Consider the following 26,588-nt stretch of genomic DNA (forward strand, 5'->3'; position numbering starts at 1 on the left):
TGAGGAAGCATATCAAACTAAGAGGGACTGTTTCCTTAATTCTCTTACCTGAACTGCAAACTGCATTGAAATGAGAAACATCAACTTTCACAAAGAACAAGAAACAAAAGGAGCAGTTATTAGGGTGCAGACCTCCGCAACTCTTCTTCTAATCTTTAAAAAGTTTGACTAATTTTTTGCCTCTGCATTTTCACATATATATGTCCAAAAACATAATATTTGTTTAGTAAAATCAGAAAAAACAATCAAAAAAACATGAATAAATTTGTTGCAATGCTAAATCATTCACTGTGGAATAAGTACAATAAGTGAGAACGACATTAGAGTGAACATACCGCCATTACTATACCGCAAACCAGGCCTATCTGTGTAAGTCCAGATTCAGGTGGTTTCACATCTTAATTCGGAAAAAGTTTTACGCCGGCTGCCCTTCCTGTCACAGCTCAAAATGTTCACGGAGAATCTAGCTAACCTTTTGAAGAACCACAGTGCTGTTAGGAGAATATTATCAGGACCTCAGTCGTGCAAACCCCGTGAACATTTGTACAACCCCTGGCAAAAATTATGGAATCACCGGCCTCAGAGGATGTTCATTCAGTTGTTTAATTTTGTAGAAAAAAAGCAGATCACAGATATGACACAAAACTAAAGTCATTTCAAATGGCAACTTTCTGGCTTTAAGAAACACTATAAGAAATCAAGAAAAAAAGATTGTGGCAGTCAGTAACGGTTACTTTTTTAGACCAAGCAGAGGAAAAAAATATGGAATCACTCAATTCTGAGGAAAAAATTATGGAATCACCCTGTAAATTTTCATCCCCCAAATTAACACCTGCATCATATCAGATCTGCTCGTTAGTCTGCATCTAAAAAGGAGTGAACACACCTTGGAGAGCTGTTGCACCAAGTGGACTGACATGAATCATGGCTCCAACACGAGAGATGTCAATTGAAACAAAGGAGAGGATTATCAAACTCTTAAAAAGAGAGTAAATCATCACGCAATGTTGCAAAAGATGTTGGTTGTTCACAGTCAGCTGTGTCTAAACTCTGGACCAAATACAAACAACATGGGAAGGTTGTTAAAGGCAAACATACTGGTAGACCAAGGAAGACATCAAAGCTTCAAGACAGAAAACTTAAAGCAATATGTCTCAAAAATCGAAAAATGTACAACAAAACAAATGAGGAACGAATGGGAGGAGACTGGAGTCAACGTCTGTGACTGAACTATAAGAAACCGCCTAAAGGAAATGGGATTTACATACAGAAAAGCTAAACGAAAGGCATCATTAACACCTAAACAGAAAAAAACAAGGTTACAATGGGCTAAGGAAAAGCAGTTGTGGACTGTGGATGACTGGATGAAAGTCATATTCAGTGATGAATCTTGAATCTGCATTGGGCAAGGTGATGATGCTGGAACTTTTGTTTGGTGCCTTTCCAATGAGATTTATAAAGATGACTGCCTGAAGAGAACATGTCAATTTCCACAGTCATTGATGATATGGGGCTGCATGTCAGGTAAAGGCACTGGGGAGATGGCTGTCATTACATCATCAATAAATGCACAAGTTTATGTTGATATTTTGGACAATTGAAAGGATGTTTGGGGATGATGAAATCATTTTTCAAGATGATAATGCATCTTGCCATAGAGCAAAAACTGCAAAAACATTCCTTGCAAAAAGACACATAGGGTCAATGTCATGGCATAGGGTCAATGTCAATGAGCAGATCTGATATGATGCAGGTGTTAGTTTTGGGGATGAAAATTTACAGGGTGATTCCATAATTTTTTCCTCAGAATTGAGTGATTCCATATTTTTTTCCTCTGCTTGGTCTAAAAAAGTAACCGTTACTGACTGCCACAATCTTTTTTTCTTGATTTCTTATAGTGTTTCTTAAAGCCAGAAAGTTGCCATTTGAAATGACTTTAGTTTTGTGTCATGTCTGTGATCTGCTTTTTTTCTACAAAATTAAACAACTGAATGAACATCCTCTGAGGCCGGTGATTCCATAATTTTTGCCAGGGGTTGTATAACGTTAACGTTTGTATAACAGAGGTGTCTGTGAGAATAGTTTAGAGTTTTGGCACTAAAGAAGCGTCACCTCCTGTCTTGGATTCTCATCAGAATATATACATGTGATGTGACTAGTTGAAAATACCGAAAGTAGGATAATGAAAAGTAAAGTTAATATCTTTTACATCAATTTTACTTCCTATTTTTTCAGCTTTTGTAGAAAATTGGTTTACTCATTTTTGAGTAATCTTTCTAACAAACATTTAAAATACATAACCTATAGTAGAGATAACTGCATTTTGCTGTAAGCAGGAATATTCCCTTAAAAGATAAGGAAGTAATACCAACGAACGGTCTGTTTTTGTGTGGAATCTCTGTAATTTGATTTGTGGTATCGATAATGATCTGTAACTGCTTCCAGAGGCAACGACTGATCAACACCACGGAGACTCGAGTTCATCGTATCACCAATGGCGACTCGGACTTGGCGGCCAGAGTGCAGGCAAGGCGGATTTTAGACAACGGAATGGGCGGGGCTGAGTGGGGGCTGAACGGGAGGTGCCGACTTCAACGACTGGAATCTGGGAATGACACGGAGAATGAAAATGAGGATAATGAGAACGATGGGGACGGAGAAGGCGATGTCAGTGGGGGTCCCCTGGTTCCTTTCAGAGTTCCAGGTATCCGACAAATGTTAGATATAAATAATTCTGCTGTTTTAACCAGCATTCATAATTTTATTTTATTTTTTTAACGTAGGAGTGCATTTATCACATGCAGCTGTATTCTCTTCCCTTCTGCCTCCAGTGGGCATATGTAACAAACTGAAGTGGCTGACCATGTGGCCGTTGTCTCTGCTTTTGTTCTTCACCGTGCCAAACTGTACCAGTCGGCGCTGGGAGAGATGGTTCATGGTCTCCTTCCTCACTGCCACCATCTGGATTGCTGGCCTCTCGTACATTATGGTCTGGATGGTCAGTTCACCTGCTGAAACACACATTCTGTTCTTTACACACTGACTGATGTCCACATTCCAGATAAGTGCAGGGGACCTTTGGAATCACCCTGTCCGTTTGATCATCCACCCGTCAGTCTTGTAGCCGCTGTCGTAACCCTAAATGTTACAAAACCAAAATTAGGCATTTCATATTGTTTTGACACGTTGCAAATTTATTCCACCTATTAAAGTTGTACTTAAGGAATTTTGAAATCCCAAAAGTTACAACAAATACTGAATGCTGCAACTTTAAGGATTTCAAAATTCACTGGAAGGACAACTTGAAATTGCTGGAGTGGATTCCGATTGTCTCGTGTGTATGTTTCACCTCACTGAATGTAAAAAGTTCGATTGATTATACAGTTTAGCTGCTTACCTTAGCCTCTGCTCTCCTATGAGCACAGTTGCCAGGTTTCTCTGAAAACCAAGCAACTAACCACTCAAACTCAAACCAGTCCAGTAAGAAAAATATAAAAAAAAGCACACAAAATATCTCTTGCTGTGATTAATTTTGTTGTCAACCCAGACTGAAAAAGATGACTCCTAAAATGCCTTAAAACTTGACCCTAGGTTTTAAGATCATAAATTTCCCCTTTAAGTCTGTATACTGATTTCTGCAGTAAAGGAAAGCGGTTTCTTTTCAGGTGACTGTGATTGGCTTCACTCTCGGCATCCCCGATGTCATCATGGGCATCACCTTCTTAGCAGCAGGCACCAGTGTTCCAGACTGCATGGCTAGTGTTATCGTGGCTCGGCAAGGTGCATGCACACACACACACACCAAAGACACAAATGCACAAGGTTGTCTGCATTGGAGGAATTAAATATTTACATTCCAGGAACCAAAGCAGAGCTGCTGTTCAGAAAAGCGGCGGTGCTGCACAGCACAACATTGCTTGCCATAATTGACTTGTCTCATGTGTGTAAACAGACCTTGACAGCGTCCCTCTCCTTGCCTCAGGTCTGGGAGACATGGCCATCTCCAACTCCATAGGCAGTAATGTGTTTGACATCCTGGTGGGCCTGGGCCTGCCATGGGCTCTGCAAACCCTCTGCATCGACTACGGTTCCATTGTGAGTCTCTTTGATTTCAGTGATTCTGTAGGATGTAGACAAAAATAGTACAGAGATGTGCTTATGAAGGACAGGAACAGTAGTGTGTGTATATATAGTGGCAAAGGGGAACTTTAAAGTCACACTGACATGAAAAATTGACTGTTCTTCTGTCAATACATGTTTTAAAACTTACTCTTATTACTTTATTTTCTTTTAATGGCAGTACAAAGGAAATTTTGCTAAGTAAAATTTACTCTGCTGGGATAACATTTGATCCCAGTCTAAATAGAGTAAAATATACTCTACCATGGGGCTAAATCAACTCAACATAGTGTAAAATCACCTCTTATTGGATTAAAACCACTTGCATTGACTAGACGGTGTCACCGACCGAACTTGGTCCACCCTGCGTTTAATGTGCATGCGCCATCAGCCGCGGTTCACTGATTATCACCTTATTTCTGCTTAAAACTGCACTCCAGTCATCATCTGTCTCAGCGACAGATATCTGAAGCTTTTGTACAATCATTTCCACATACATTCAGCATTATTTCATCAGAAGAGGCAGAGGAAGCGATCACAGCGCCACAGCTACATGCCTACTAGCTGTTGCGTTCACTGACCATTTCAAAGCGTCATCACCTCATTCCTGCTTAAAATTGTCTCGTTTCTGCTTAAAACTAACTTTAGATTCATTTAAGAGGTTTTACATTGTCATCTGATGGTTAATAATCCCATTAATCCATTTGATTGCTTTGGGTGAAAACAGAACGTCCACAGAGCAGCTGTGCTCTGAAATGTGCAGTGGAGGCAGGGTGGGGCGGGGGGACCGTTTGGTCTGCAATACCATCCATCCATCCATCCATTTTCTTCCGCTTTATCCGGAGTCGGGTCGCGGGGGCAGCAGCTCAAGCAAAGCCGCCCAGACCTCCCGATCCACACACACCTCCCCCAGCTCCTCTGGGGGAACCCCAAGGCGTTCCCAAGCCAGCCGAGAGATGTAGTCCCTCCAGCGTGTCCTGGGTCTTCCCCGGGGCCTCCTCCCAGTGGGACGTGCCCGGAACACCTCTCCAGCGAGGCGTCCAGGGGGCATCCGGAAAAGATGCCCGAGCCACCTCAACTGACTCCTTTCGACGTGGAGGAGCAGTGGCTCGACTCCGAGCTCCTCCCGAGTGACCGAGCTCCTCACACTATCTCTAAGGGAGCGCCCAGCCACCCTGCGGAGGAAACTCATCTCGGCCACTTGTACTCGCGATCTCGTTCTTTCGGTCATGAGCCAAATCTCATGACCATAGGTGAGGATCGGAACGTAGATCGATCGGTAAATCGAGAGCTTTGCCCCCCTACTCAGCTCTCTCTTCACCACGATGGTCCGATACAGCGACCGCATCACTGCAGATGCTGCACCGATCCGTCTATCGATCTCACGCTCCATCCGTCCCTCACTCGTGAACAAGACCCCGAGATACTTAAACTCCTCCATTTGAGGTAAGGACAGTCCACCGACCTGAAGAGGGCAAAGCACCTTTTTCCGGTCGAGAACCATGGCCTCGGATTTGGAGGTGCTGATTTTCATCCCGGACGCTTCACACTCGGCTGCAAACCGCCCCAGTGCACGCTGAAGGTCCTGATTTGACGAAGCCAACAGAACCACATCGTCCGCAAACAGCAGAGACGAGATTCTGTGGTTCCCAAACCAGACCCCCTCTACACCCTGGCTGCGCCTAGAAATTCTGTCCATAAAAATAATGAACAGAACCGGTGACAAAGGGCAGCCCTGTAGACAAAGGGTATCTGCAATAACAGTAGAGCTGATTTCACTCTACAATACAGTGTTTTTTACTCTCTTTAGACTGGGATCAAATGTTATCCCAGCATTTACTGTGTACTTTCTACACACAGAACTTTCACTGTCCCTATTACATGCCAAAATTTCACTCAAAAGAAAAAAACTATTATTATTTAATTTTCGCAATAGCTTTTGTTTATCATCCTGTCACTTTAATGTTGATTTCATCACAATAATTATTCATTTATTTATGGAAATTAATTATTTTAAATTGTTTTTCTAAGTGTTTTTTTCCCCCTTGCAATTAGAGTACTTTGCCAGTAGGGGACAATGCAGCCTCCTCGGCGCACCTACTTCTAGTGTCCTTGATTGGAACATTAAAAAAACTCTGTAACTGTCATGGTAATTATCTTTCCCAAGACAAAGAACATTCACAAAACAATAATGGCGGTTGTTCCTGTAATTACAGTGGAGTGTTCCCCTTCTTTGTACAGGAAAACTGTGAACAATTAAAACCTGGCTACCTCAAGAACGTGACACTATATTGTATTTTTTATGAAAACCATATCATTCTGTGGAAACCCAGAAAAGCTTGAGACGACAGTCGTGCATGTGACATCCATAATACTGTGTCTCTTTCCTCAGGTCCATCTTAACAGCAGAGGACTCATATTTTCTGTTGTGCTCTTACTAGCCTCAGTATTCTTCACAGTAAGTATCAGATTTTTATGTGCCGCCACTTTGCACATAGCTTGCCGGACATTATGTCACTGTGTTTGTATCTTTGTGTACACATGCATGAGGACACGTGGCATCTCATTAACATTCTTGATGATACTCAGTTATACATGCCGATAACTGCTGGTAATCTCATCCACATAAAATCCTTAGAAGATTGCCTTGCATCAGTGAGAAGCTGGATGACTAGAAACTTCCTACTTTTAAACTCGGATAAGACTGAAATGATAGTTCTTGGTCCAGTGAGACATCGGCATCAATTTGACCAGTTAACACTGAGCCTAGGCTCGTGTGTCATACATCACACTGACAAAGTGAGGAACCTTGGGATCATTTTTAATCCTACGTTGTCCTTTAACCTCCACATTAGAGTTATTATGAGGACTGCTTTCTTCCACTTGCGAAATATAGCGCAGATTCGTCCCATCCTCTCTATGGCTGATGCTGAGACCCTGATCCATGCGTTTGTCTCTTCTAGACTGGACTACTGCAATGTTCTAGTTTCCCCATATTTGTGCCTCGAGACTAATCATGTTCACCCAAGAAATGTAAGCTTAAAATAGTGATGTTTTATCTAAATCACTTCATTTCACTTGTCTAATTTAAAAATAAAATTAAATAACTGCATGATCCATATTTTGTTATAAAATAAATAAATAAACTTTATTTCTGTCATTATTGTTATTATTATTATTAATAATAATAATAATTGCAGGTGAAGGAATAGAGGACAGGATGGAAAGAATGGTGAATTATGGCAAGAGAGATAGTACATAGAACATAAATGTACTTATAATCAGAATCAAGTATTTTCAGTTTATGTGAAATAAAATGTAAAAAAAATAGTAATAATAATAATAATAATACTTATATACTCTGTCTTTATAGTTTATGACATTGTAACTGTGTTGTATTGCAGATAAAACATGTCGGAGCTCCACTGAATACTTGTCATGGTCATGCTCTTTCCATAGAGGTGCAGGACTTGCAGGTGCAGTGAAAAATGAGCTCACAGTGAGTAAAAAAGTGAGGAAAAAAAATCTGAGACTTTAACAGCATTCTAGTGGAATGTTGACATTGTAGCAGAAATATCCGGTTTTCGGTCATTCTGCCAAGACAGTGGGCAGACAAATGACACCAATACAGACCGGTCCACAAATAACTGGACACAGATTTTGTAATTATGTAACTTCATGGTGGATGACACCAAAGAAGGATTTTAATACCTGATCAAATCCAGACGTGGGGCTCCAATGTGCTTTGTGGTGAACTCTCTCTGTAATTTCATATCTTAGTTCTGTGCCACTCCACCATGAAGCTGTCTCTCCTTGGATAAGCACTGGCAGCAACAGGCCTCAGGGTCTATGTAGGACCTGCTTCTTTCTTATTCTTCTGTGTGAACCAGCTAGCCTTCTCTGTTTATTTTCCTGCCACATCTGACACTGTCTCATGTTTTCTCTCTTCTTTCTCCAGGTTCTCGGGGTCCATTTGAACAAATGGACTTTGGACCGTCGACTCGGCTTGTCCTGTCTCTTCATGTATGCCATCTTCCTGTGCTTCTCCATCCTCATCGAGTTCAACGTCTTCATCTTTGTCAACCTTCCCATGTGCCGTGACATTCACTGACTGTTCATCTTTCTACGTCTGGCTGATGCTAATGTGGGAAACCTTTCCTGGCTTCCAGTTTCTTGGCACCTTGAAACCAAGTCCTGCTTTTTTTAAAAATAGAAAAATAGAGCTCTGTATGATTTATCTGTGGTGCAATACACTCAAGGGAAAGGACACACCACTGCTTTTGGGATTAGAAAGGAGCTGCGAAACACGTGTCGGTTACGATTGTAGAGGTGAACCCGCTTGGCTCCTCTATTTGAAGACGGGACGGACGGGTTGGGCTGGATTGAACTTGTCACAATCAACAGCTGGCTACTGTTGATGAAGAAGCTGCTACTGAAACTCAGAGAGATCATTTGCTTTTAGCTATTTTTAGCTGGATTGTTTGCTACTCTTTGTATAAACGTGGACATAAGTACACAAATAAGGTATTTTTAAGTCAAAACCTTTATCTGTATATATCTGAAGATTATATTAGCAACATTTGAAGATGACGTGGGATTCTCACTTATGCACAACTGGATCTGATTTGATGCGATACTGGATCATTTTTATTTACTTCAGCACGTCTCCATCTCTCAGAACCAGGCCTGCATGGGATGATTTAGCATGCTGTTGTAGTCACAGGTCTCTAGCTTTGCACTGAGAAAGAGAAACCACAGCAGATATTTATCATGATTGATTTAGGGTTTCTTCTTCTGTGGGTTTTTTTTTTTTTTGGTAGATGGGGGTTTGTTGGTCCTTCGTAAAATCCTTCTAGGAAAGGGAACTAACTCCCCTGGACTTGACATTCAGCACAGTCACTTTATCGATTAGAGATGTTTGCAAAGTATCAACAGGTACTCGAAACATGTAACTACTGAAGCTAAAGCTCCCTCTTGATGTTGGATGTCTTTTTTTAATGTTGATTATAATGTTGGTATTTCTTAAAACCACAAGTATTTTTAACAGTAGAAGTAAGAATTTGGATTAAAGAGTTAAATGTACAAAACCTGCACAGTGGGAGTGTGCGTGCGTGCGTGTGTGCGTGCGTGTGTGTGTGTGCGAACACAGTCTGGAGGGAAACCAAGGACACCTCCATTACTGGGAAGACATAATCATGATTTATTTATGAATTAATTTATTCAAAGATCATGTCTAACCACCAGTTCCACACTGTAAAAAATGTGCAAAATCTTACCAAATATATGTCTCTAATTTCTTCTTAAAATTTCTAATAACAATGTTACATAAAATTTCAGTAAAATATAAGAACATTTTTTTAGATAATACAGCTTCACAATCTTTAGTAAAAGAGTCTTGGAAGCATCTTGTTTTGAGTTGTATCTCAGATGAAGCATTTCTGAGACTATATGATTTTTAAAGTTGTGACATTAATATTCAGAAAACAAAGCTCAAAATGAGTTTTCTAATTTCAATGCCTTATTTCAAGAAATCTTAAATGATTTTTACTAGTTACGTTGGCAGCAGTTTGTTTTTATGTGAAAAGAAGGTGTTTTTAACTTGTAACAACTAAAAAAGTGGTAAGAATTTAAATTCACTTAAGATTTCTTGAAATGTAGTAGTGAAATTACAGTGTATCTGGACAGTATTCACAGCGCTTCACTTTTTCCACTTATGTTACAGCTTTATTCCAAAATGCAGTAAATTCATTTTCTCCCTCAAAAATCTACTCACAGCACCCTATAATGACAACATGAAAAAATGTTTTTTGAAAGATTTGCAAATTTATTAAAAAAAAAAAAAACTAAGAAAACACCTGTACATAAGTATTCACACCCTTTGCTCATTACTTTGTTGATGCGCCTTTGGCAGCAATTACAGCCTCGAGTCTTCTTGAATATGATGCCACAAGCTTGGTGCACCTATCTTTGAGCAGTTTGGTCCATTCCTCTTTGCAGCACCTCTCAAGCTCCGTCAGGTTGGATGGGGCGCGTCAGTGCACAGACATTTTCAGATCTTTCCAGAGATGTTCAATCAGATTCAGGTCTGGGCTCTGCCTGGGCCACTCAAGGACATTCACAGAGTTGTCCTGAAGCCACTCCTTTGATATCTTGGCTGTGTACTTAGCATCATTGTACATAGTCCTGACTAGTCTCCCAGTTCCTGCTGCTGAAAAACATCCAAACAGCATGATGCTGCCATCACCACGCTTCACTGTAGGGATGGTGCCTGGTTTCCTCCGAACATGACACCTGGCATTCACACCAAAGGGTTCAATCTTTGTCTCATCAGACCAGAGAATTTTATTTTTCATGGTCTGAGAGTCTTTCCGGTGCCTTTTGGCAAACTCCAGGTGGGCTGACATGTGCCTTTTACTAAGGAGTGGCTTCTGTCTGGCCACTCTATCATACAGGCCTGATTGGTGAATTGCTGCAGAGATGATTGTCCTTGTGGAAGGTTCTCTTCTCTGCACAGAGGAATGCTGGAGCTCTGACAGAATCAAGTTCTTGGTCACCTCCCTGACTAAGGTCCTTCTCCCCGATCGCTCAGTTTAGACGGGCAGCCAGCTCTAGGAAGAGTCCTGCTGGATCTGAACTTCTTCCATTTATGAATGATGGAGTCCCACTGTGCTCATTGGGACCTTCAAAGAAATGATTTTGTACCATTCCCCATATTTGTGCCTCGAGACAGTCCTCTCGGGGGTCTACAGACAATTAATAGACTTCATGCTTGGTTTGTGCTCTGACTGTCAACTGTGGGACCTTATATGTAAACAGGTGTGTGTCTTTCCAAATCATGTCTGATCAACTGACTTTACCCCAGGTGGACTCAAATTAAGCTGTAGAAACATCTCAAGGATGATCAGTGGAAACAGGATGCACCTGAGGTCAATTTTGAGTTTCATGGCAAAGACTGTAAATACTTACGTACATGTTATTTCTTAGTTTTTTTTTAAATTAATTTGTACAAATCTCAAAATAACAAAAACAACTTCTTAACATTGTCATTATGGTATATTGTGTGTAGAACTTTGAGGAAAAAAAAATTTATTTCATCCATTTTGGAATAAGGCTGTCACATAACAAAATGTGGAAAAACTGAAATGCTGTTAATACTTTCCAGATTCACTGTAAACTGATGAGATCTGTAAAGATTTGCCATGAACAGAAAAACTTACTGTGGAGATCAAAACCATTTTTGCACAAGGCTGCAGACACGTTTATTTCTGCTACAAAGTTGACATTTTTACATGGTTGTCTGTGAGCATTGACTCGCTTTTGTAAATAGCAATTCAAAGAACTACATGGTTTGGCATTTCCACTTTGGCTTAATTTTTCAGCACTGGAGGTCACTCTTAGGGAAAGATGGGGCAGCTTGTCATATTTGTGACAGGTGTGTGCTTTTCCAAATCATTTCCAATCAACTGAATTTACCCCAGGTGGACTCCAGTTAAGCTGTAGAAACATCTCAAAGATGATCAGTGGAAAAGAATGCACCTTAGCTTAATTTTGAGCTTCATGGCAAAGACTGTGAATACCTATGTACATGTCATTTTTTAAAATAAATTTGCAAAAATCTAAAAACAAAAAAAACATTGTCATTATAGGGTACTGGGTGTAGAATCTTGAGTAAAAACAGAAATTCATCCATTTTGGAATAAGGCTGTAACATAAAATGTGGAAAAAGTGAAGCTCTGTGAATAGCTTTTGGATGCACTGTAGCTGAGAAAACGCATTTTGATCTAGTATTAGGAAGTGTTACATCTTTTACAAATAAATTACACAGCAGGTTAAATACTTTTTTGTCTCAGATATGACTCAAAACAAGATTTTTCCAAGGCTCTTTCATTTAACATGATTTTGAAGATGTATTATCTTAAACCCCAATTCCAATGAAGTTGTGACATTGTGTAAAATGTAAATAAAAACAGAATACGATTTGCAAATCCTCTTCAACCTATAATCAATTGAATACACCACAAAGACAAGATATTTAATGTTCAAACTGATGAACTTTATTGTTTTTGTGCAAATACGAGGTCTGTTAGAAAAGTATCGGACCTTTTTATTTTTTGCAAAAACCTGATGGATTTGAATCACGTGTGCTTGCTTGCATGAGCAAACCTTGAACCTTCGTGCGCATGCGTGAACTTTTTCACGCCTGTCAATTGCATCATTTTCTGGTAAGCAGCCTTTGTGTGAGGACGTGTGTAGTGCGCTCGACGGATTTTCATTTCAAGGAAAAAGACGGAACGACTGGAGCAGCGCTACTGCATCAAATTTTGTCAGAAACTGGGCGACAGCCAGGTGGAAACCATTCAGAAGATTCAGACGGCTTTCAGTGACGATCCTATGGGCATCACACAGATTAAGGAGCGGTACAACCGGTTTAAAGACGTCCACACAACGGTGGAGAGCGAGCCACGCTCCGGTCGGCCATCAACATGCTGAAATGACCAGATCATTTCCAAAGTGAACGCTGTGGTGATGCGGGACCGTCGTGTGACTATCCGAGAAATTGCGGAAGAGGTGGACATCAGCACTTTTTCGGTACATTCCACTGTGACAGAAGATTTGGCCATGAAAAGAGTGGCTGTGAAATTCATGCTGCTGCTGACGGCGCAGCAAAAGCGCCTCCATGTTGAAGTCTCACAGGACATGCTGTGACATGAAAGCCGTCTGAATCATCCGAATGGTTTCCACCTGGCTGTCGCTCAGTTTCTGGCAAAATTTGATGCGGCGCTGATGCGGCGCTGATGCGGCGCTGCTCCAGTCGTTCCGTCTTTTTCCTTGAAATGAAAATCCGCCAAGCGCACAACACGTCTGCACACAAAGGCTGCTTACCAGAAAATGATGCAATCGACAGGCGTGAAAAAGTTCACGCATGCGCACGAAGGTTCAAGGTTTGCTCATGCAAGCACACGTGATTCAAATCCATCAGGTTTTTGCAAAAAAAAAAAAAAAAAGGTCCGATACTTTTCTAACAGACCTCGCATTTGCTCATTTTGAAATGGATGCCTGCAACACGTTTCAAAAAAGCTGGGACAGTGGTATGTTTACCACTGTGTTACATCACCTTTCCTCCTAACAACACTCAATAAGCATTTGGGAACTGAGGACACTCATAATTGGGTATAGAAGCAGCATCCCCAAAAGTCTCAGCCATTCACAAGCACTTTGTGAACAACTGCATGAAAAAATAGTCCAACAGTTTAAGAACATTTCTCAATGTTCAGTTGCAAGGAATTTGGGGATTCCATCATCTACAGTCCATAATATAACCAGAAGATTCAGAGAATCTGGAGAACTTTCTACACGTAAGCGGCAAGGCAGAAAGCCAACATTGAATGCCTGTGACCTTTGATCCCTCAGGCGGCACTGCATTAAAAACCCGACATCATTGTGTAAAGGATCCTACCACCTGGGCTCAGGAACACTTCAGAAAACCATTGTCAGTTAACACAGTTTGCCGCTACCTCTACAAGTACAAGTTAAAACTCTTACCATGCAAAGTGAAAGCCATACATCAACAACATCCAGAAACGCCGCCGCCTTCTCTGGGCCCGAGCTCATTTGAAATGGACAGACGCAAAGTGTAAAAGTGTACTGTGGTCTGATGAGTCCACATTTCACATTGTTTTTGGAAATCATGGGCATCGTGTTCTCTGGACAAAAGAGGAGAAAGAACATCCAGATTGTTACCAGCGCAAAGTTCAAAAGCCAGCATCTGTGATGGTATGGGGTGTGTGTGCAACTTACACATCTGTGATGGCACCATCAATGCTGAAAGGTACATCCAGGTTTTGGAGCAACACATGCTGCCATCCAAGCAATGTCTTTTTCAGGGATGTCCCTGCTTATTTCAACAAGACAATGTCAAACCACATTCTGCACGTGTTAGAACAGCGTGGCTTCATAGTAAAAGAGTGCAGGTACTAGACTGGCCTGCCTGCAGTCCAGACCTGTTGCCCATTGAAAATGTGCGGCGCGTTATTCAGCGCAAAATACAACAATGGAGACCCCGGACTGTTGAACAACTGAAGTCGTACATCAAGCAAGAATGGGAAAGAATTCCACCTACAAGCTTCAACAATCAGTGTCCTCAGTTCCCAAACGCTTATTGAGTGTTGTTAGAAGGAAAAGTGATGTAACACAGTGGTAAACATACCACTGTCCCAGCTTTTTGAAATGTGTTGTAGGCATCCATTTCAAAATGAGCAAATATTTGCACAAAAACAATAAAGTTCATCAGTTTGAACATTAAACATCTTGTCTTTGTGGTGTATTCAACTGAATATAGGTTGAAGAGGATTTGCAAATCATTGTATTCTGTTTTTATTTACATTTTACACAACATCCCAACTTCATTGGAATTGGGGTTATAAAAAGAGTTGTTACATCTGAAATTGTACTTGTGACTTTGACTTATTTTCAGTGTAGATTGCCTATTTTGAATAGAAATTAGACAAATTTACATGTTAAGAGTTTGTGTTTTTGAAGTGCAAACCTTTGGGTTGTGTACAGTGTATTAAATATGCTAATTTCTGTACTGTACCTAATATATATAATCAAAGTACTGGAAACTGACTTGATATTGTTTCTGTTTAAGTGTAGAACTTTATAATTTGTACATTTTGTATAGTTCGGAAGATATTGCAGCATTTATGTGTTGGGACGGTTGGGTTTTTTTCTTCTTTTAAAGGAAGAGCAGAGCTGTGCTGCTGTGAGACGGCGAGATGCTCAGTGGTTAGAAAAGCAATGTGCAGGGTGAAGGCACACTACCTTTGAACTTCCACAGCGTTGTGTTTCTGAGTACAATGCTTGAACTCTTGTTGAGGCTGTAGAACCAACACTTGTGCTCATTTTCTTGCTTGTGTGTGAGCCAAAAATTTAAAAAACACATTTTTTGTAAGCAGTATTTCAACTGTTTCAGCATGTTTCAAACCAAATATGGAAGATGCATCTTTGTGTGTGTGTGTGTGTGTGTGCGTGTGTGCGTGCGTGCGTGCGTGCGTGCGTGTGTGTTTTGGCATTCCTCGTGTTTTATTTAGACTTTTGTTCTACAGTGGCCAAGTGAGTCTACAAGGTTTGCAAATACAGGAAAAATAATTACAAAAAATCACCTGCTTCAATCCAACAACAGCAGTTGCATCGAAAAAAAATCCTGCAAATTGAGAAAACATTTGCAAACACAGGGAACATGAAAAAAATATATGTAACCTGCAGCAAGAACCGGCACTGAGCAATTTGGTGCCCGAGCCAAGATGTTTGTCTGGTGCCTGTGATTAACTACCAATTACTGTACTGTATAGAAATGATAGAGCATTTTGATGTTTTCTTGATATATAAAAAATATCCATTAGAAGAACATATTTCTTTGACAATAAAAAACAAAAAACAAAACTTAGAAATCAGATGTCTATTATTTTTCTCCACAACACTAAGCAATGACCACATATCGTCAAGTAGTTTTGTTCAAATGATAAAAGTATGCGCGCTTTGCAAAAAGCCAAAACGAAACAGCAGTGCTTGCAAGAAAAAAAACGCTTCTGCCTGGATGCTTTTACTAATAGACCATTCAGTGCCTCATAAATAAAAGAATAAAACCTGACAATGTAACTGGAGCAGCTTATGTTTTGATTTGGCACTGTATAAATAAATTTAATTGAAGCTAGGGTAAAAACACATTCATCATCATAGTAAGTGTTATATAATATCTGTGCTAATTCTTTGTTTTATGTTAGCTATTAAGTATTTGTGTTATTTGTTTGGAAGTTCTGAGAAATATGTTAAGTTTTACTCTCATCTGTCCAAGTTTCAGACACGGAGAGCTTTCCCTGTTGGTGAGAGCCAGTAACATTAGAAATGTGAGACTAAACCACACCCATGTTAACACCCACAAGGTATAAAAAGTGTTGTATGACTCATTTTAGGGGCTTTTCACAAGATGGACTGTCTGTGAGGGTCCCAGGCCTGGTTTCTAACGTGACCTTGAATAAACTCAAAATGAGGAATACAATGGTTTGGTTTTTGGTAAGGGGCAGAATTTTACATAAAAGAACCAGGTAAATAACATAATAAAAAAATGGACTCGGACCACTCGTGCATTGAGTTGTTTGACAGTAAAAGTTCTCTAGGCAGAAGATTTTTGTGTGTGTGTGTTGCTAGTACTTTTGTTTTTTGGTTTGTGGGGTTTTTTTCAGTGTGTGTTTTTGCATGCATTATGTGAAGTTTTAGCATTAATTACACGTGCTGCAGCTTATATTTACATTTTCTGTGTTTGCAAAACCTTTTGTTGATGAAACTACCTGTTATAGATTTGTGGCAGGTGCCTTTTTTTTGGTATATATATATATATATATATATATATATATATATATATATATATATATATATATATATATATATATATAAATAAGTGTTCATTTGTTTATTTGTTTTCTTCATTTGTTTAAATTTGGAAGTGTTGTGGCCTCTCTTGGCCACCATACTATTTTCAGTTGGAAATGGTGTGGCCTCTCTTGGCCACCATACTATTTTCAGCGGATGCAGATACTGCTTGTGCAGCCACAAGAGGACCCTGTGCTTCTGCATTACAGGGGAGGCTGTGATTGTATTTCACACATTTAAAAAAGATGGTAGTTTTTCACGTCGGTTGTATAGAAAAATATTGGCCGTGTTGCAAGCCACTTTCATCATCATTTTGTGTGTAATTTTAATGCAAATTCAAAAGGCACTGTCTTCATTATGCTGTACATATCAGAGGGACAAACGCAGATATTGGAATAACTTCTGATGAGCTGTTATATTTAAGATTTAGGCTATACAGTATTTATAATGTAGGCCTACGGCGGTTAGTTTTCAATTATTTAATGTCATTTTCTGCTCACGTCTTTTGGATTGTTTGTAAATCTTCCTTTTTGTTGATGACGACCTTTGGGCAGAGGTCATGGTTATATGTTGGCCTTTTTCCCACTGGTCTTCTTGCAATAAACTGATTTACATACATGTAGTGTTTACCATCTCTTCATGGACTGATGTTTTCATCTGTCATTTCTGCAGCAAAGTGTGAGAATGATAAAAGGTAACATACTAGGCTCTGCACTTTTTGACAAGGTAAAATGTCAGTTTTGAGCAACTTTAACTGTGAGCATGAAGACGGCAAAAGCTGCGGCCATCTGACTTTTAACCCGAAAGAGACTGACCTTCCAAATGATTGACCTCTGGCTGACCTTGCCAGGGCAATTCTGGAATCCACCAGTGTGTGCTGCATTTGGTCCCAATCAGGCTGAAAATCAAATTCCTTGTCCCAGACATTTACTGCAACAAATACTTTAAGGTCAACCTTCGTGACAGCAGTGGGTCTGCTAATGTGTCAACATAGGGGCTGGATTCTCAGTCGCTTTACATGTCTCTTTGGAAAGGACACATTTTCTGCATTGTCCCAGAAATCCCAGCTATAAATGAGGAACAGCGTTTTTGGAAGTGTGCTGTGCACTTCCACTTTCAGAAGAATACTTTAAAATAGACATTTCACTTGCAAGCTTAGAAATGCATTGCAAGCAGTTACATTGTTCTGGAATACTTCAGAAGTCTGGAAATTTGAACAGTACTTACTTCTGCTACTGGCCAACAGCTTTGCAGACTTTTGGAAGTCTTGCACAGTACCAAAGGAGAGTTTTGTTTTGTTTTGTTTTTTTGGCTTTATTTGGCAATTAGAAGACTATCGTACTGCTGCTGCCTCCTGGACAGGAGCATGGAAATGCCAAGTAATACGGTCTGGTGCATATACTGTATCCCAGTGGTCACAGCCCATTAGATATTTCCCAGATACACTTATGACCAGTGCTTGTTTGCATTCAGCCAGAATGGTGCTTTGGTTAGCAGCCAAGCTACTCATTACCGCCTGGTTCATTAAATGATGATGCCTGCTCGAGCCCTTTTTAAAATCTCTACTTTATTGTTTAGCAACATGCCAGTATTTGCACTGCCATGTCTCCAGCAAATAATACAATTAATTCCATGCATATTGTGTTTTCTGAATGGAACAAATTAATTTTTGTTTTTGAGCAAGTTGAAGACTTTGCACATTTTAGCGCTAATACCAAAAATTGCAGCTGGATTTGTGATCTTGTCATGCTTTCTGTCAGAAAATGCTCCTTATTCATCACAGTGAATCTTCCTTTAGAAAGCACAGGAACATTTCTGTCTTATTTAGGAAGTAATACCTAAATTTAAAGAAGATGTTGCTCTCTTTTCCAACACTGAAAGTTTGATATGATACCAGGCATTGTAAAGTTGGTTTTTTCGCAACTGTAAGTAATGCTTGTCAAGAGAAATTGCCCGTCTTTCCATCCATTCAGCAAAATCTTCCGTGCCCTAAAACTCAAGAATTGTAAAACTCTCAAAATCAAAATTTTTATACATTAATACTGGGAGCCTGCCTTTTTTAAATGCATTTCTGACATTTATACATGCATTTTTTTTCTGAATTTTGGGTTTCAAGTAGCAAGTATACAGAAGCTCTGACATGCTTACATTGCCCACTAGATGGCGACAACAGCTGCTCAAATGTGCAGCAAGGTCTGTGCTGTTTATTCATCTGAGACGCTAACTTTTGGTCAATATAAGTTGGGCTGACAGCTCAAAAATCAACTTTAAGTTGTGTCCCTTGCACCTCTTTTATGTTTCATGTTGAATTTATACTTATTTAAAGCTGCTTAGTTACCTAAAAGCACTGAAAACTGAAAAGTAGCTCTTTGTTGTTGACAGTGTTACAAATTCAAGGTGAAAATAAGGCCCCATCACTTTTTCAGCCAATCAGGTGGAGGAGTCAAGTTACTGAAGCTCCGCCCCCTCCTGCGTTCGTGTCCGCGAGCCGAACCCGGTTCTGTTTGTCCATAACCCGGAGAAACGTCACATTCAATGTCAGCAGAAAACAAACAAACAAAAAGGACTGAACTCAAGGACAGAACCCGACTAAAGAACCAGCCCTGTGTTTGTAAGGTGAGTGTTTTTTTTAACCAGCTGTTCTCCAGTTGTTGTTTTTAGTGACAGAAAAACTTGGATTCTTTTACGCGCAGTGACTCGTCGTTTGATGAAAGTTCTTATTTTTCACGGAGTTATCTCAGGAATGATCTCGCCTCCTTTGGGTAGAGATTAAAACAGAGTTTAATGTTAATTCTTTAATTTAAGGTGATTACTGGCACTAATTTACAAATATTTACTTCACGGTGGACTTACAGGCAGTGTTGCCAGATCTCGGCTCAAAAAGAAGTACAAACATCTGCGAAGTGAAAACAAGCCAAAAATAAACAAAGAAAAAGGCAAGTAGCAATCTTTCTGGCTGCTCTCACGGGACCACCTTGACAGTGGCCATAGGATCAATGACTTTATCACACCTGACGAAAAAATATAACCTATATAGTATTAACTACAATGTTGATGCAGTACTGTATTCTGCCACTTTCTACGATAGAAACTGCTGTGATTATGACGTGACAGAGGGACAGCATGGCATCAAAACTGTACGGGATGAAATGGACCACTTTAGGGTACCATGGTTCTTTGCGTGCGTAGAGTGGTTCCGGTTGCATGTTAACGTGGCATCATACAAAAATTAATGGAAAAGTAGGATTCCCAGGCAGACTATGAGTTCCAGGTAAAACCATTTGGGGGGGTTTCAGCGGAATTAGGGTTAAGGGTTACGGTTAGGTAGCCCGATTTTCTGTGACGCCTAAGCTCCCATACTCCAAATGGTTTCAACTGGAACTCCCATACTCCACCCGGGGTTTAGTCACACCCCGAACCATTGTTTCCTGGCAGTTATCAGAAAATTCCTTCTGGAATGGGATTATCGATGGCATGTCACCTGGATGTGATTCCTCCTGGGATTTAAAAAAAAAATGAATTCATATATACATTAAGATACATTTGAATTCATTACATTTTTATTACATTTGTATTCCTCATGTGTGACAAACGGTGACTTAATTTTCAGTATGTACAACCGGCAAAACGAACCGGGACTACACCAGGTTTGCAGTGGATGATGGAACCCTGAAAGACTCTACTGACAAATTTCAAGCTCAAAACCTAGGGTTGGGGTTGTACATAAACCCTGATGTTGGGTAGTTTAAATAACAATGGTTGCTTTAGTAACAGCAATTTAGTGATTTGGGTACAGTACCATATCAATAGCCATGGCTTAATTACTAATAGTACTATTAATTAGGGTGTACACTAGCGCCATGATTTCTTATATATCACTATACATTATTACATCCCTGTTCACTGTAATTATGTAGAAATTAAATTAGTCTGGAAGAATTTAACATTAAAGAAGCAAATTATTAGGAAGTGTAGGTTGTAACTCATGACATCTGTTGGCTGTTGTGCACTTTTATAAATGGTTATTGCTTCTTCAGGAGAACATTATTCCATGTCATCATGTGTCACTATACTTTTTTTAAGGTATCACGATACTCCTAAAAACTAAAAACAACAACGTACAATTGGATGGAGTTCACGTAGTATGGATATGACAATGTGTGATGTATTATTTCACCTCACTGCCACTTGTAATAATCTGTACGTTTACTATACCTGCTAATCCTCTTTAAGGGGATGTAGTCTATCGCAGTTTTTGGGTGCTGTCGATTTTGTTATGCTATAGTTCATATTCCCAAACTTAACCGTTTAACAGGTGAGATTTGTTGTATTTATCTCCACTTTTCCTTTGGGATGGTAGAGAAGCTTGAATCTTCGACTGGACTGAGTTGCTTGACGCGAGGATGTTTCGCTTCAAATCGCAGAAGCTTCCTCAGCTGAAATTCTTGCTCTGGTGGTCTGACTTCTGTCTTGACTCTTGTAGAGAAGAATAATCAAGAAGTCACAAAAGCTGGAGTTTTAAACCTAACCAGACCCCTCCTACCGAGACGCCGACTGCTATAGGCCAATGACTAAACAAAAGCTCTAATTAGCATCTATTGTGCTTTAGTTAGCACCCTCCTAATGACAGGGCAGCTGTCCCTCCTAATGATGGGATGGACCCTCTCCTGATGGCTCCCTTGACGACTCTGCTGATGACGTGAATGACTCATTACCATGAACAAAAGACTGAAACTGCTTTGACCTGAATACCCCATTGTAAACAGGGATAAAGCGTGTCTCAGACCCCCTCCCCAGTTAAGGCTGGGTTTCAAACATTTCAAACGTCAAGACAGAAGTCAGACCACCAGAGCAAGAATTTTAGCTGAGAAACCTTCTGCGATTTGAAGCGAAACGTCCTCGCGTCAAGCAACCCAGTCCAGTCGAAGATTCAAGCTTCTCTACTATGGAAACCACCTGGACAACTGAGAGCCTACACAGAAACTTTTCCTTTGGGAGTATTCCCACTAAAATCACTAAAGCAACAGGCACAGAAATACTAATGTAAGGCCACGACTGGATGTCTGGTACTAGGTTTCATCAGAGAAAGGTAGGATGGGCTGGTTGCCTGCCTTGTTGGTTGTCATCCAGGGCCAGAGATGATTCTGTAATGTGGTAGTCTCCTTTAAAAAAAAAATTGTTTGAGATAGTTATACCAGCGGTATCCAAAGGTTTACCGACAAGACCAAGAACCAAAGATACCCCATCCATTTGGACCTGTTGCTTTAAATGTAAAGAAGCTGTTGCTCACCACACCCTTTTTCCAAAAGGCTGTGGGTGTGTCACAGAGCACCCTGGTTCAGTGGGCGTATGTCGGGAAGAAAATAGTACTTCAGATTGCAAGTGTAAAACAAGCTGTGTCCAGCCTAAATTTAGTACTAGTGGCATTTGTATTTATATTTATATTTGCAAACTGTTTTTCTTTTTTCACTTTTGATACTCTGTGTGCTTCTTACCCTGTGTGCTGCTATACAATACTGTTGGAACCTCAATTTCCCTGAAGGAGTCTTCCCAAAGGATCAATAAAATTCTGTCTAATCTAATTTCCCACATGCACAGACACAATAGTGGGACTTTCAGGATGTTTAATGTGAAACCATCTTAATTAACTTTCCTTTTTGCCTTATTTAAGGTATGAAACCACCATTTTGGCACAATATGTTCACTTCTCAGAGTTACTTCATGTAGGTAATAACAGAAAAGGGAGGTCTTACATTTCCTTTAGCAACAGATGCATGATCAATTTTTAGTTTTTCAAAAATGCTCCACTTTTCCTTCCTTTTTTTGGTGTTAATGTGGTCATTAAACCTTCATGACTTCCTCTATGATATTGATTACCGCGTTGACTTGGACATGCCGTGTCATTAAAACATGCCTGATTTTCACTCTTTCCCACTTCCTCTCTAAAACATGGTTCTCGGTACTACTTGGTAAACTCAAATTTGAAACCTGAGTGCACTGACGTAAACCGCATTGGGAGTGCTGCCGTCAGCTGATCACCGGTAAGATTAAAAACAAATAATAATTAGATGATTAGTGCTCCGTCAATTCACTTTAAAAATATAATTTGCTCCACAGAAGATTGTGTGAGAAAACACCCAAATCAAAAGTCTCTGGATGAAATGATTATTGATATCCAAATAAATGGTGATTTAGCTGTATTATTTTGTTATTGTCAGTATTAACAGAATTTTCTGGCCTGGCGGCCTGCCAGGCTTAAAATACTGCAGGGGAAACCCTGCTACTTCTTCCTGGAGGAGATGAGATCAGCAAAATGGCAAATGAATCATAACAACAAGCAGAATGGCAATGAAATAGGATCCATTGTGTGAGAGTGACTGCTTTTCATTCCACTTCAAAGTGTTCCCGTCTGAAACACTATATAGTGCAGCAGATAACAGAATATTTACAGAGGAATCCTTCAAATGGGGATTCAAGCAGCAAATTCAGCACAAATACACCTTAGACATTATTCTTTTGAAATAAGGGACTAGCCACTTGAGTTTTCAATAGGTGGCCAGATAGGGAGGGGTCAGTTGAGGAATTGCACAGGGGTCAAAATTTTAAAATGCTCCAACCATATAGAGAAGTATAGCACATTATTTCACTGAACATAAAAATTCCAAAAAGGTATAGTTTGCACTATCTATGACTGAATTCTATGGAGTTATGGGGTAAAAACAGCAAAAATGGTGACAAAGGTCAATTTCAGTTTGTACAGGGGTCAGAAGTTAAAGTTGCTTCAATTTTGGTAAAAGGTGATGCAAATTATTATTATATTCATTTTATTAGGAAACGGAGCGTGCTGTTGTGCAAATCACAACTCTGTTGTAATTTGGCGCTATATAAATGAAAATAAATTGAAATTGAAATTTACACCATGTGTCATGCTTAGTTATCACATTACCGGGTAACATACATCACGTGCCATAGAATCCATTATATAATGCCTAAATAGGTCCTTGTCATTTGATTGGCGGGAATTCCCCGTTAGCCAAGCTAGCGGGAAAGTCTTTTCAATCAGGACCCGGGACCTTCATCCCGCTACATATCTCCCCATCATTTTTGACTTTGTCCCGAAGTCACAGGTGCATTTAAGCATGTTCTGTGACTACCCACATCCTGTTCATGACGTCAGATTGTGACCACAGGACCTTTGTGGCCGGGACGGCGGTGGGATCGAACCCCAGATGGCTCGCACTAAAGACCATTCCTCTACCAGGTCAGCCAAAGGGGAATTCCCCATTAGCCAAGCTAGCGGGAACGTATTTTCAATCAGGACCCGGGACCTTCATCCCGCTACACTCCCATTTCCAAAGACATGCATGTTCGGTGAATTGGAAACTTTAAATTGACTTTAGGTGTGCCTGCGGGTGTGGCTGTGTTTGTCTATATGTGACCCTGTGATAGACTGGTGTCCTGTCCAGGGTGTACCCTGCTTATCGCTCTATGACTGCTGGGAGAAGCTCCAGTTTCCAAACCCATGACCCTTAATTAGAGTAAGCAGGTATAGAAAATGAGTTGTTAATAACAATAATACATACGTGCTTAAGTGACACTTGCACATCTGTTCAGTTGCATTAAATCCATAGACTATGCAACTGAATTTTTGTAGTCAGTGGGAAGCAGTAACTGGAAGCAATAGTTGTTTGTAAGTCTTTGGCCATACTAGCAAATTGCAACAACCGTGAGCATCATTGTGCAGTGTGTTGAAAATTCCCGAGCAGTTCTGAGGTTCATCGCATGGCTGTTTCTAACCTCATTCTTGAGGCCGGGCCTGGTTAGCTTCACCTGCTGCTTAACATTTGTAGAATGTCTTGTAGAAGGATACACGCCAAAGACTTTCACAGATATCACAGTTTGTTGTACTTGGTGCAGTAGAACCAGTACTGTGTAATGTGAAATGCCATTGGGATTTGGATAATAGGTTGATATTATTAGCTTTATGTACATTAGTGTCTTCATGGGTCGGCTTGTTAAAATTCTCGGAATTACTAAAAAGCTTCAGTCACAATCGAGGCCATGCCTATTGATGATGATGATGATGATAAATGCCATAATTTTTCATGAGATTATTATGCTGGGTGTCCTCTGCAGGAGTTAAATGAAATACATATTTCAAATCCCAGTGATGGCTTAAGTGAATTTTACAAGCCAAAGTTAGAATAATAAAGCCAAAGTAATAACAAACAAGTACAAAAAAAACCTTTGACTCACAATGATAAACTGTTTGAGGATATATTATCATACATCCTCAAATTTAACTAAAATTTGGTGCTATTCAGGTATAGGAAATCAAGTTCACACCAAGGAAAGAGTGTTTGGAATCCACCCAACCCCCTAAAAATAAAACCCTTCAAATCACCACTCCCAGTATTTGAAGACAGTTTTACACAAAAAAGCGCCTTTTGTCCTCCTCCCATTTTCCCTTTGCAGGCTCATTCAGAAACATGAGATCTGTCTGAACCTGCCTGAACCCACATCATTGTCTGCTCCAGCCCACTTCCACGGCGATTGAACGAGCAGTTTGCAGATGTTTATCAGTATAATAAAGTGATCCATTCCCTCATTAAAATGCCTTAAAATTCTTGTCAACCTGCCCATTATCTTCTCTGGAACAAAACTGAGTTACACAATGATGAATCAGAACAAAGATATTTTCATCAAAACTAACAACGATCTTGTCTGTACATGACGGAGGTAGTGAAGATGAAATATTTAAGAACACAGTTGCTGTCTACTTTTCTTAAACGTGCCTGAGGAAGATGGCTGTGAGTTTTCTGCCTGCTGCACATATGTGAATACTGTTTCTTTTCCATAGCGTACATTGAAACGCTGTATGAAAATGCCTTTAGCTGCCACACCTTACTGTGTAAAGGATCTTAGCCTTCCAGAACATGTGGTGCCGTAGCCTTTAGCGCTGAAACGCAGCCATAAGGCACCTTGACACTTCCACAAATTTGATCCCCCGCACTGCCGCGCAATTCGTCGTGCCAATGTGCCCCACTTTGTCCCACTTGACGCCATGCTATATAAAATAATCATTTCATGGGCGATGAAGCATTTGCTCTCAGAACGTGGCTGATGAAATCATTCTCTTAACGTTCCCAGAATCACAGAGAATTTACCTACCGCTGCAGGTTGTCTCATGCGCATCGTGTGACTGAGAACGCATTTGGTATCTTGTCTCAAAGCAAATTATTTAGAATATATATTGTAATCTATTGGTAAAACAGTTGCATGTTCATTCCTTCTTATGAGTTAGGTAATGTATTTGTAAAGTTGTTTGTTTTAGATGTAACATCTCATCATAGTCATTCAGAGGCCAGTGTTTTCAAACAGGTTACACAATGTTCACGCAAGTGGCACGAAATTAATGCGGACCAGAAATTTTGAACATTTCTAAAAAAAATTTTTGCACACTGGCACACAGCTGTGCACAGTTCATGCGCAATTTGCAACGGGTTTCTTATTGGAACGCCAGATTGGCTGTGCAGGGATCAAATTCATGCAGGTGTTGAGGCACCTATATCATCTTTAAATTTTTGCTGAAGATTCCTATCCTGATAGGCAAGAACTGATTAAATTTTCAAGGTCATGGGTCAAAGTCAGGAAAAATTATTGAAAATTTAAAAAATCCCTTAACATTGAATAAATGTTAAAATGTCAAAAAAGATCAGATTTCTTTCATATTTGAAAGCATTTTGGAGGATGGTGTCCTTTATCGACGAACAAAGTTTGATCCAGATCTCATCCAGATGACAGTTGTTGTGGCCATTTAAATTTAACATTGAAAACCCCATTTAATGTATATTTTACATTATATCTTAATGAAACATGCCCCAATCACTCTCATATTTGAACTTGAGGTGCAGACAGGCACTCACTATCGCCTGACAAAGCTCTGGATCTGATCCCGATTGTGGATTTTGTGGACATTTGAGCTTAATATTGAAAAGCCCATTTGGTGTACATTTTGCATTATATCTCAATCAAAAGTG

The 26,588-nt window shown here is 40.0% G+C and overlaps 2 protein-coding genes and 1 long non-coding RNA gene across 3 annotated transcripts in view; 2 read left to right on the top strand and 1 right to left on the bottom strand.

Moving 5' to 3' along the window:
* Positions 1 to 8,660, top strand: part of LOC117525873 (sodium/potassium/calcium exchanger 3-like) — a 118,096-nt gene extending 109,436 nt beyond the window's left edge. The window contains exons 12-17 of the mRNA XM_034187807.1: positions 2,446 to 2,704; positions 2,832 to 2,998; positions 3,666 to 3,780; positions 3,983 to 4,095; positions 6,512 to 6,577; positions 8,078 to 8,660. Of these exons, the coding sequence (XP_034043698.1) occupies positions 2,446 to 2,704; positions 2,832 to 2,998; positions 3,666 to 3,780; positions 3,983 to 4,095; positions 6,512 to 6,577; positions 8,078 to 8,230 (873 nt within the window). The 3' untranslated portion in view covers positions 8,231 to 8,660. The remainder of the gene's footprint in view (positions 1 to 2,445; positions 2,705 to 2,831; positions 2,999 to 3,665; positions 3,781 to 3,982; positions 4,096 to 6,511; positions 6,578 to 8,077) is intronic.
* On the bottom strand, positions 1,038 to 9,582 carry LOC117525874. The gene is made up of 3 exons (XR_004565160.1): positions 9,267 to 9,582; positions 1,467 to 1,469; positions 1,038 to 1,048 (listed from the first exon to the last, which is right to left on the bottom strand). It is a non-coding gene; the product is annotated as an uncharacterized LOC117525874 (long non-coding RNA).
* Positions 9,583 to 19,031: 9,449 nt separating this feature from the next.
* Positions 19,032 to 26,588, top strand: part of LOC117525860 (ras and Rab interactor 2-like) — a 64,907-nt gene continuing 57,350 nt past the window's right edge. The window contains exon 1 of the mRNA XM_034187792.1: positions 19,032 to 19,164. The gene's annotated coding sequence lies outside the window, so the exon portion shown is untranslated. The remainder of the gene's footprint in view (positions 19,165 to 26,588) is intronic.

This window comes from Thalassophryne amazonica, chromosome 15, assembly GCF_902500255.1.
Source record: "Thalassophryne amazonica chromosome 15, fThaAma1.1, whole genome shotgun sequence".
In the NCBI taxonomy this organism is placed as follows: domain Eukaryota; kingdom Metazoa; phylum Chordata; class Actinopteri; order Batrachoidiformes; family Batrachoididae; genus Thalassophryne; species Thalassophryne amazonica.